Raw genomic sequence first — 12683 nt, 5'->3', positions numbered from 1 at the left:
CCCCCCCCCCATTTGAATTTGCCTATGAAAAGATATACCCTGCCCCTGGTTTCTTTTCTGCGTTTCTTTCAATTCCCCTCACCGCCCAGCAGCTCTCCATATCCGAGTCTACGCCACACTTTGCCAGATCGAACTTCTTGGCTCCGCGCGATTCTTTGGAAGTCTTCGAATGCGACCAAGGTCCATTCGATCGCCAGTCTCCTCTGAGGTAGGACCATACACAGGAGCGCTATCCGCAGGCCACGGGTCTCCCTCCCTTTCGATGCTCATTCTCAGATCCCGTCACATGTAACTGGGACGTATCAATCGGAGGCTCTTCTTGATTTCTTCAGGAAAACAGCCCGTTTGCTCCCCTTTTCCTGTGAATTGAATGCTTGGCAAGGTTCCATTCGGATTTACTTTTCCTACGGAGTTGCTGCTCAACAATCATTGCCCCCACTCATTCTTCCTCTCACCCTCTCTCTTTATCTCTCACCCTCTCCCTTTTCTGTCTTCCTCTTTCGGCACTGGCTCCCCATGTGTATCGCGAGGTTCCTGATTTGCTTAGCAGGACAACCTTAAACGCCTCAGCTAAGGTTTGACTCTCTTGGAATTAACTTCATTTGCAAGCTGCCCCGTTTGCGAACCAGAATACAAGCGGGACTGCGTGTAGCTTCAAGAAAACAAGCAGCAAAGTAATGAATTTGGGCTGACTTTTTTCGTGAGACCTTGGATTTTTTTTCGGTTCAAATTTACAGGCAGGTGAAGCAGATATCCTGCAGTTGAACAGCTGCTGTTTTCTTCATCTCAACTACCAGCAAAGGAGCGAGGGAGAGAGAGAACGGATCACTTCGTCATATGATTTCTATCCTGGAAATTTGGGATTCTAGCTCTCCAAGGATGCAAGAGATATTGTTCAATATCTGCCACATCTAAGGGGCGATTAGCTAATCTCGTCTAAACTCATCGTCCAACTCACGCGTTTTGATCATCAGCCTTTTTCCAACGGCAGCTGTGCGCTACTTCAACGCCCCCTACTTGGATACATGCTTGTCTTGTCTACAGAATTGAAGAGAGTGGATATTAATACAGCAAAAGGGGGAAAAGATCAAAATTGTTCCTTAAAGCACAACTTGATTCTAGGTTGTGTTAATGCGTTTTCGTCGCATCAGGTCGTGCTCGTCCGTATAGATTCCTGGCTGGGTAGTTATTCTGGCTGAATGGAGTACTAGACCAGCTACCCAAGCATCTTGCCTTCTTGTAGGGCCTGCTGTAACATGGCGCACAATGAGGATCTTTACACTTCCCACGTGAGTATCTCATCATCATCTATATGTCATCTTGTGGCGCAATTGTACAACATCCAGTAAAGGAGTTCTCAACACTCCGATCTCCTATCCATCCAAAGTTGGCCCTTGGCATTAATATCGTGCCAAATCTCTACAATCATGCCAATATCAGGTCGACACTCTTCCCGAATATGCTCTTTGAATTGCCAAAGTGTATTATGTTCGTAATAGATTGGTTTGCCTATTTTTTTCAACATCTTTGATCTTTTGTATGATGAGCATCAGATTTGTTGTGCTGCACCCTGTTTTTATTTTGCTATCCGCAGCTGCTCATTACCCTAATCGGTATACACACTTCATGTTCTTGCTTATGTTTCAGGTAAAGACGTTGTCTGTATTTGAAACTGTTCATTTATGCGAGGATAGTCATTATATGTCCAAGTCGTATTGTTGTTTGCTGTCTCTTGCCAGAGAATACGTAAAAAAACCCCGAAATTATCCGGCAACAATTGAAGAAATATCCGTGTGAATCGGCACATAATGTCAACGGCAAACAACACCATGTAGACATATTTATGTATGTTTCCTTCGCTGTCATGAAATTTTAAAGAATTAAGGGGCAATTAAATCCTATATAATTATTATCAGAGATATATCTGTCGTCATTATTGGAACCATTGCAGTCCTTTGGTTTATCATCACCAATCATACAGCAACTCATTTCAATACAATCGAGAAGGATAAGCTTAATGTAAATGAAGAGTTTGGGTGTAAAAATCCATACTGAAATAGCTATGATGCATGAGTTTCCATTATCATGCATAAGCATATCGTTGTATTAATGTGATAATGCTAACCGAAGGCACTGGATTAAACCCCCTTGGCAAATTTCATGTTTTTTTCGGACGGCCAGATTTTATCTCTTCTTATTTCGTCGACGCTATTCGGCACCCGACGGTTAATCAGCAGTTATTATCAGGAAAAAAAGTTTAGCACTCAAGGTAGCTGAGCCACTTGCGTAGGAGCATTCCCCCAGCTTATGCAATCAAGAACGAGATCTCCCAGATCTCTCTTCAGCTTAGTAGGGTGTTACAGCGTAACATTGATCATGTACGACCCTATTCCCTCGGCTCTTTTGGCGGAGAGAAACTATGATGACATGCACTTATGTCATCACAGACGGTTTCCAGGTATTCAGTACTATGATGGAGCTTGCCTCAGAATACAACACGTTAGTACTGTACTATTTATCGTCGTGTAAAAGTTTCCATGACGAAATGATACATTTCTAACAGTTTATGTTTATCTATAAAAACTAAATAAAATGCAAATCATTCCTAAGATTTTCGTCAAATTAGTTTTTAAAGAGTCGCGGTCGATGGTGAAATAAGTAATCCGTTAATGTCCATTGTTTTTGTTATAAAACATATGTGTTCGGTAGACTAAAGTTTTGTCTTCACATCTCAACAAAAGCGTCTCCTATCGTAACTGCAGACTGAATACTGAATATAAATGATGTCCATTGTAATACAGATACATGTACGTGATAAAAGTAGCAGTAGTATTACACATATATATTTCCCAGCATTTGATAAGCACTTGTACCCCACTGTAGGATTCTGTATGCTATAATACTGAGGCAGAGATTTTACGAAGTGTCTGATGCAGACTTTCATCAAAGGGAAGAAAATACCACTTAAAAATCACTATTTTTTTTGCAATATCACATGATTCTCTTATTTGTTTGAAACGATGAGATTATAAACCCTATCAAAATAATCTAATGTCTTAAATGATTATATATAGTTGAAATAACAGTAAGCTGTGAAAGGTCATGTAGCTTGACAAGGACAATATAACAGACTCATGAAGACAGGTGAATTTTTCTTCATGCTCGGTCCGTCTGTTCGTTGGTTCTTTACCCCTCCTTCTTCCCTTTGCCCCCCATTCCCAACGTTGATGTTATCAGGCGGGACATGAATCACCCCTCGAACACCCACTCGTCCGTTGAAGTGACCATGTTTCCACGCTCTTCCGCGTTATCCCTGCACAATGGGTCCTAATTGGAATGGATTGTCTCCTTGTCGCACTACTCATTAAGCCCATGTCAGGAGGAGCACGTATAATCCCCATTAGATACAAAAAACGAGAGAAAATCAAAAGGGAAGAGCTTTCCTAGCGCTTCATTTTCTTTCCCTCTTCTCTTGACATTGGCTCCCAGACAAAGGGAGCGCACTTGACTTTCCTAGTAGTAGTGCAGCAACCTGGTTGTAAGCTGACAAAGCCACGTTCGGCGGTTAGGAGTACTTTGCAAGGGCAGCCAGAGCGAGGTACCCGTATATAGCAAAGTGTCAATTAAGCTTGGACTTGATAGTCGAAGCGCTCGGCCCGATTGGTCGTCAGGTTTGACTCCGTGAAGTGGGGGATAAAAAAAAAAGAACGGTTGATGTGGTTCTGTTCTCGTGTTTGATGGTGGAGATGGTAGCTATGAGAGATAATTGAAGTTCGGGTGTGGTTTGAGGAAAAGTACAGCTCTCGGCGGAGACAGTTTCACGCTTTCATAGAGTGAAACAGTCCAGACCTACCCCAGAGCGTGATAATGCTCCATTAGATCTTCTCTAAAATTGAAGTTCTAACAACAACAGTATACTAAACAGACAAAACTATTTCATTTCAAGGAAAGATTTCATTGCCGTCGTTTTGTCAGGTTTTATTTTGCATTTAAAGCTGTCCCAGAAGATATCATATAATTCTATTCAATGGCTTATATAATTCTATATATCTCATGAACAGAGTGAAAGAGAGAGAGGGTGTGTGTGTGTGTGTGTGTGTGTGTGTGTGTGTGTCATAACAGCTGCGTGCGATTATCTGTTTCTGATACACGCATGGATATGCCAGAAAAGGACAAACAGACGGACAGACAGACAGATATATATCTATATTATTGAGAGATGAGGAGAGAATAAAACAAAATATATAAACAGACGACGCTGACGTCGTAACAGGATAAGTTTGACAAAATGCAGTAACAGGCTCATAGGACTTAAGTCTCTCATTTCTTCTTTCTTTCGGGTCACAATTGTCATTAGTCACGATGTTTTAACGATCCCTCGTGATTAAATCATTTGCACCAGTCGGCTATCGACGACAGTGCAGCACAGAGCGAGATGCCCAGCTAACACAATCCAGCATGTGTGGGGGAAGTACTAAAACGTGTTGAAATAAGTACAGTACAGGATTCTTTGCTAGCTCAGCCGTTACCATTATGGAGTCGTCCGGTTTAAAGGTAGAATTCTTATATGTGGGAAATATTTTGCCTGCTTATCTGCTTATTTGCTTGTTTGTTTGTTTGTTTGTTTGTTTGAGTGCGCGGCGTGTATGCTGTATGCGCGTGTGTTGTGTATAGTACGTTTGAAATGTAACCACTTTAGCTGGAGATAACAGTCCTTCTAACAGTTTGTGAGATCAATTCGTGCTGCCAACTTAATTGTTACCTGATAAGACATCATTCATTCCTTAAATGCCTACAATTTTTAAGAAATAACAATATCATTATGATTATAGGTCAGTACGGTACTTATTGTTCTCCTTTCTAGTACCATGAGTACACGAGTTCTTCAAACTCGAACTATTCACGTTAAGAAATCCAATGCAAACTTAAGGGGGAATTATACAATTGTATTAGAAATGCCGGAAATGTTACTAAATACTATTTATGCCGGAATACTTCAGAATTTGTCACATATAATTTATCAGACAGTAGTGCAGAGTCATAATTTACTCATGTGTTGTATATAGCTCCATGGTTAGCTTATGCATTCATGTCCTGCTGAATGCTCTAACCATAGAGCTCTATGTACTGACGGCACACCATCTTTAATACTTTGGGCGAGAGCTTTCAGGGGGTCTTGCTCTTACACTTGCCTGCTATCCCAGCGCCTTATGCCTTCGTCGGTATATACCGTGAAACGGCAATGCCACTTTAACCCATCGCTTCCGACAAAGTCACCACTTGTGCTGAAGAAAGAGGAAACTGAGGATGGTATAAGGGTTAAACACCATGAGCGGGGCGAGCTGAAGAAGGACTGATAGGCGAAGGAAAGCGAAATCATTCAGCAATTCATTCATCACTAACACAGGTTGCCAAGATATCTCATCCCACAGTAAAAGCTGCAAGGTCTGCGTTAAGACGAGGAGAATGAGGCTATGGTAATGATTTTCCTACCCTTAATACAACAGAGAGCAGAGTTCGTCCTATTCAACTTTCCACCTTAATGAAACAGTGTGAGGAAGCACCATTCTGAAGTACCATATTGATATTTATTCAATTCCCCTCCCCCACCCACCCACCCGCCAGCTGGGTAGGATTTCACTTCCAACATTGAATGACATACATATGGAGAGAATGAAATAGGAGAACTCGAGGGTTCTTTCCCCTCCACATGACCGAGTGAGATTCTGGTTGTTTTTTGAAAATGGCTCGGCTAACATGTCTGTGTAAATTTGCTCTGCACATATAAAGGCAGGATTCCCTGCTTCCCAGAGCTCAAAGAGGGGTACTTGCTCGATTGGTAGCAAAGCAAGAAGCTTGACTGGAGTCCTTGTAAGGCGATTTCCCAGTCACAGCACCATCCGAGATGCGAAATGCTCCAGTTGCAGTCGACTCCTATCCAAGAAGATTACGATTTATTTAGGGGGGGGGGGGAGACTAAAATGTAACGCATACTTCGTTCCGCACACAATCGCAGACAAATCAGGTCTTTACCTTCCTTTCTGGAGTGTGTCATAGAAGTGCAAAAGAAACAGAGAGACACAGAGAAAAAATAGCTGTAAAGATTACAGACAGATAAGGAAACTATGATTGGCGTTGATCAATAAAGCGTCAATGTGTCAATCATCATTGTGCAGCGATATTAATTTACGAAAATCTGAAATATGCAGTATTGCTGTCATTGCATGACTTTTTATCAACGAAGTCCTAACAGATATCCCTCCTATCACCGATAAGCGATAGTTTTATGAAGTATTAATGGTTACAAATCGTTAGTTTACTCTTATGGTCCTGCTAAAAGTGTCTAAAACCACTCGTAGAATGAATTTCCGGTATCCAGGGATATATCTCCCCGGAAACCGTCAAACGTGCCAGAGTTCTTCATGAAAACCACGAAATATTGTAAAGGACTGAACTTTGGCCCCTCTGACGGACAGAGAGAGAGAGAAAGAAAATAGGTAGAGAAGGGTAACGGAAAAAAAATGAGAGCAAGAGATATGGCTAATATTTGGTGCGGGCAAACATGCGTTTATTAAACAGAGACAGCATTCTTAGTCTTATGTATGCCCGTGACAATAGGCTCGAGATATGATATTTTTATTCATCAGGAAATGCAATCAGGGCCCTCTCAAATCACGGTATTTTTGCGTAAATAGTCTTTGCTCTAAGGTGTTAGCCGAGCAAACGCTTGTTTTAATATTTGTTTCCCCGTCCATGACAATCAGCGACCGCGCCGAAACCTGCTAACTAACAAAACACTCATCCCAAAATATTGCATTAACCCGATGTTTATTGAAGAATAACCACGGGCACTTTTCAAAGCGGTAAAGCAAAAGGGGGACGGTTTACGCATAATCATACAGAAATAGACACACAGTCACACACACGCACCCACACACGTATACACACACACATATATATATATATATATATATATATATATGCACATTAGCTTGCGCCTATAGGTGTCTTTCTTTACGGAGACTGTCGTAATTTGATTGTGACGTAAGGCCGTCACCCGAAATTGAACTTGGGCGGAGAGAAACTCTGTTCCGGAAGCAGCGAAGCGAAACCGTGGTCGAATCGTGACGAAAGAGTGGTGCAGGTAATTGGCGAGCATCCCGACGTGCTGCGTATAATCTCTGTTGTTGTTGCTTCCCCTTGTCCGATACTTTTCGTTCCCCATTCCATTGCCCAGGAAAACACATATTCCTGTCTGACTCGAGAGTCAATATTGTCTCGGTTAATGATACACGAAGAGGTATGTAAGTTATGCATGGGACTTCTTGGAGTTTTGATAAGAGTATATATCTTTGGTCAATTGAAGATTCCGACTTGTGTCATCATTTTTTGCTTGCGCATGGTACTTCTGTCCATATTTCCCGTACTATTCGCGTCACGTTTTCTTGCAGTCAAGTGTGTTTCATTAAACTTACGTTCGTGACCCACATTTTATACGCCTTAACAACCTCTTTAAATGTCACATTCCAGGATGATGATACACAAACGACAATGGGTCATGAGATCTTATCTCCTATCTTATCACATCAGGTGTTTTACGCATTATTTAAAGAACTTGAACGTGAATTACGTCTCTGAACTACTAGTATGCCATGACATGTTTCGCTATTGGTGCTTGTGTATGTATTCATGTATATATGTATTCATGTATGTATGCGTGTGTATATGTATGTATGTATGTGTGTGTTTGTGTTACCTGGAAGGGGAATAGGAGGAGGAGGAGGTGAGGTGTAGGCTGGACGGCGAGAATTAGCTTGATTATTCTAGATTCAAAGTTAAGTGGGATGAATTGTAACCAAAATGATAATTCACATATTATTATGAATATATTACTGTTCTCAGTCGCACGACTGTCGGTTTTAAAGGGGCATGGAATTCCCTGCATCAGATGTTATAATATCTTGTAAACTTTTAGTGGCTTCATCATTGATAACACTTTTTTTGCCTTATGACCCGGTCACTATTATAACCATGCGCCATGCCATATATTCGTACTCACTAACTGCCCACCGGCGGGAGTCGAATCTTGAATCTCTTTTTAAAGGGGCATTCCAGACGATTTTCATAATTTCACATAATGTAGTACATAACTCGACAGCTCCATGTATAGATTTGTGGAATTTATTGTGGTACTTGAGCAGAGAAACAATACTCTGAAAAATCTTAAGCAAATTACACTGAACAGTGTTAATGACATATGTAGGAGCCTCACATATTTCAGAAATGTAGCAGTGTAATCCCATTACTACAATACCACGTGCTTGACAAGTTCACCTGTGCAGAATCTATGCATGGCTTCTTCTTTTCTTCTGCTTCCTTGAGCCCCAACTCATGCATTCTTATGGTGAGGCTGCCATGTCATCATCCTTGTTCATTGCAATTTGTTGTAAATTTTGAAAACATTCTTATTCCTCAACCCAGTCACTTTGAATTCTGAAACTATGTATTCAGTATAACTAATTTACAGTTGTTCAAATGTAAAAGTCTGAAAATCATCTGGAGGTCTCCTTTAAGGGTCCACTCTGCAGAGCACTACACAGAATACACCACCTACTCTCACCTTATCGCAGGTTACAATTCCATCTTTATCTCAACGAAAACAGATTTATTGACATACACTCCAATATTTAGTGGGGATACTTGAATAAAACGAAGCTCATTCACTACATTCCCAGTATCTTGTCACGTTTGGACTAATGAGTTGTGTTAGTGGGTGTGTTTCTGACGTTTACAAACAACGTCTTTTTATCTCTGGCACAGTCATCAGCGAATACCATTAAACGTAAATGTAATCAACTCCTGGACAAATGTAGAGGCGATCCTTTAGCAAAATTTGAACAACCAAAAGTCGTGATTTTGACCCTAGACATATTGATAGCACACTATTTACATGAAATATAAATATACCTTTGGTCGTTATGCGATTGTTTTGTGGACTCTTCCTTACGATGCATACACACAACATGACATGACACACCCTTCATATAACTAAATAGGGGGCATTGTTCACATTCGAGAAAGATTCGATACATTGAGTGTTTGAACCATTCATTGGACTTGTTGGACGCCATCCTCTTTAAACTCGTGACATTTTCTTGAGTAATCTTTCTTCTTTTTTTTTTCGAGCTATCGCTGTTTTTATCTGCAACCCGATCGATTTATCAATACCGCCACAGAGAAAAAGAATGCCTCCACCTCGTATATTTCCCATCATATCAATGCTGTCAATTGAACGTGAATTGGGACCACAAAAAGAAAAAAGAAAGATGTGTCTCAAAACTTTTATTACGAAGCTCTGTAATGATATCAATATTTTTAAAGAACACGACAGTATTGGCAAAAGTTGCTCAGATGTAAATTGCGCGGACGGAGAGAGAGAAAGAGAGAGAGAGAGAGAGATAATGAAAATATACAACGCAAACCAAAGAGAAAAGGAGCTATTTATACTTAGATACTGGATGTTACTCGCCTATCAATCGTAGACTGTGATACCTGCGATAGAGGGATTAGCGGGTTTTTGTTTTGTTGTTGATGTTTCATTTGCTTGTCTCTTTTTATTTTAACGTCGCATTCCTTCTATCCATTACTTATGAAGGATGTTAGTCTGCGCCTCTGCCTAAAAGCTCATACAGTGAAGTGATGGCATGGAAAAGTTACCATTACCGTTTTCGCCAATTGTGAGCAATTTTGGAAGTTCTCAACTTTAAGAGTTTCACGCTACACACACACCTCCAGCATGTTGTAACTATATTTTGATATTTCATCAGATATCCCGTTTGATTGGGCACATTGTAATACTGTATACTGCTATAGTTGCTATAGCACCTTTTTAGATTCTCTGAATTGTCCGTATAAGGTACATTGGTATTTCTGTCATTATGAAACTTTGTTCTGTCATTTTCATCCTATGTATTTATCTGTTCGTTTGTTATTGTACAATCAATAACCGTCTTATGTTGGATTGGGTTATTCTGGAAGATTTCAGGGCTTTCGGTATTCAGGCAAATCAATAGTTTGTAGTAGAGTATTTTAATTCAGTTGAAGCTATTAATCATTCAACAGCTAATGCCCTTGGAATCTGAATTTCAAACATTCACGAAAATCTCCCTGCAAAGAAATCTTTGAATGTCAAAATATAAGCTGTGACAGATTAGAGATCAAATTTCATCATCACGGACACTCGCTTTGTGATTCTTTAATGTCTCATCCAAAAATACGTTTTCTTGTACCTTTCTTGTCTGATGGAAATGTTGAATTGCTGATCATAGAGAAGGAATAAAATTATCACCACAATTCATCCATCATTTCTATCATTTTTTGTTGTTGCGAGATTATGTGTTATTCAAAAATGCACCTCCCAATTCAAAATGCATCAACAGCTTCAATCTTTAAGATTATTGTTACGGATGATAATTGAAAAAAAAAACTGTCTGTATGACTCGGGACTCTGTCTTTAACTTATAATTATTTAATGTTGTATATCTTAATACCGAAGACGCCATTGTGATTAAAAGACCACTCACTAAGCAAAGTTAACGGGTTTTAGATGATTTTAAATGAATATTCATAACTCATTTATTCACTCCTGGTGTTCTATAATGTCTAGGTTGGCCGCTTTCCCACAGTACTTATATCGTGTCCTGTATGATATGGGCAAGAGGACTTGCAGGTTAACAGCAGGTATCCATGATGTTGCACGTTGGAAGGTTCCTACAACTCGGTTCCTTTCACCATGGGCATGACATTTTCTAGCTTTTCCTGTGGAGACGCAAAGAGCAGTTATAGATAAAACTCCTTAGGGGGAGTGTGAAAAAAAATCCTCTAAACAACAAGAGGGGTGATTTTTTTTTTCCCTGCTGCCTTACAACAGAACCGCATACCCTGCCTGCGCGTTGGCATCCCCCTTCCCTTAAAATATTCTTTATCCGGCCCTGTGTTAGCTTAGCGGGTTGGCAGAGAGGAAGTAAAGCCATGTGGATGGCAGAAAAAAAAAGAGTCATGGCAAAGTCCAGGCCCGAACTGTCTATACAAGTTTGCGAGCGATTTCCGATGGGTCGATGAAACACGTATCCGAGAAGATCCAACCCGGTCTTGGATGGAACCTTTTAGCGCTGACACAAGGGTAGAGGGGTAAAAAAATGCAAGAAGAGGGGAACTAAAGAGGGATTTTGGAACGCTGTTAATGCACTCATAACCGAACTGCACATCCCAATTAGCGGAATTCAGCGACACTCGAGTTCACGGCAGGTGTGTGTATATTGGTACTTAATTGAGAGAGTCATATACTCGGCATGACATTGTGTCTGTTAATCTTAACCAATGTCACTGTGGATGGATTTTGTCCAACTTAATGAAGATTGTCATCGATTTCCATACTTGATAGAGAGGTCTGTCGTATCTCGAAACATCCACTTTGGTTATATTGGCAGTGTTATACGTCCTAATCAAGTTTTTAATTGTGCGACAGTCGCTAATGGTTGATGAGCGGATTTCGGGAGAGGTTGTAAAATGACCTCCCTCCTGCGGTGGGGATCGATTTGTGCGCATGTATAGTGTGTGTCCGAGTGCGTGCTGATGTTTATCCCCTAAGTCTGGGCGTCCGTTACACTGAGAGTTAGCCCATTACTTATCGCAACACTTATGTGTCATGTATTGAATTTATGGAAATTATCATCAGGGAGGCAAAGGATAAGATGTGCGAAAAAAAAGCATGTGGAAGAATATCTGACGTCATGCGACTGTTATACTCTTGTAGCATGAAACCCTTGATTACCCTTCCGTGTCCCCCCTCCGACGAACCCTCCTGATCCGATTCATGGAGCTACAATGACAATATTTAGCGCCTCCTCTAGCTGCATAATGCTATTGTGAGCAAACACTTGTAAACGATTTTCCGCCAGAGAGATCGTGGAAGCAAACTGGCGATCAAAAACCGTGTAAAAGTACGAGAGAAGAGAGAGAGAGAGAGAGAGGGGGGGGGGTGGAGGGAGAAAGAAGAGATGAAGGAATATGTGGAGATTGAGGTGAAGTTTTCTTACTGCCCTCCCCCGTTGCGCGATGAATTCGAGAGGCAAGTGGTTTGGGATGAAAATGAGTGCATCACAAACGCCCCTAATTGGCGGGGGATCCGGCGAGTAGCTCTTGACTTGACGGGTTGTGAATGAGTGATGAGCTAATTTCATTCCGCCAGTGTTACACTCATGCATGAATAAGCTTGATGTTGCCGAGCTGGCTGGGAACGGTTGAGTAGCTTTCTGGTACCCACCCCCATAGGGGCGGTCCTCCTCGGCTCGCGATGGGTGAAAACCTCGCCGGAACGCTGCTGTCTCATTTATAATGATGTCTATGGTTGTCCAAGCACTTCCTTGCCTATCCGGGCTGGGAGGAGAGAGAGAGAGCCGCGGACACATGTTTAGAGTTGCACCACATGCTCGGCAGTGAATGCTGCCAGCGGGGCTTACTCATCGCAGCACTCCACTCCTGACTCCTATAAAGGAGGAGCGCCACTCGCGGATACGAGTTGTCTGATCACCGTCCACGAAGCATTCACGTAATCATGATCGTGTTCATATCTTCCTGAGCATGAGGGAATAATCACTGTTACAAAACAGTCGCCCACGTCT

General features: G+C 41.3%; 1 protein-coding gene across 2 annotated transcripts in view; it reads left to right on the top strand.

Moving 5' to 3' along the window:
• Positions 1–12683, top strand: part of LOC139708041 (fibroblast growth factor 8b-like) — a 70009-nt gene that overhangs the window by 22686 nt on the left and 34640 nt on the right. Inside the window, exon 1 of one of the 2 annotated variants that reach the window (XM_071620028.1) lies at positions 1214–1289. The exons of the other annotated variant lie outside the window; for it this stretch is intronic. Within the exon in view, the coding sequence (XP_071476129.1) occupies positions 1267–1289 (23 nt within the window). The 5' untranslated portion in view covers positions 1214–1266. Of the gene's footprint in view, positions 1–1213; positions 1290–12683 lie in introns of those variants that run through there. 2 annotated transcript variants of the gene reach the window in all.

The sequence above is a fragment of the Diadema antillarum genome, unplaced genomic scaffold (assembly GCF_040938485.1).
Source record: "Diadema antillarum isolate AM-2024a unplaced genomic scaffold, OU_Dant_1.0 seq00001295_RagTag, whole genome shotgun sequence".
NCBI lineage: Eukaryota > Metazoa > Echinodermata > Echinoidea > Diadematoida > Diadematidae > Diadema > Diadema antillarum.
Note: the sequence above shows the minus strand (reverse complement) of the source record. Positions and strands in the feature narration are given on the sequence as shown.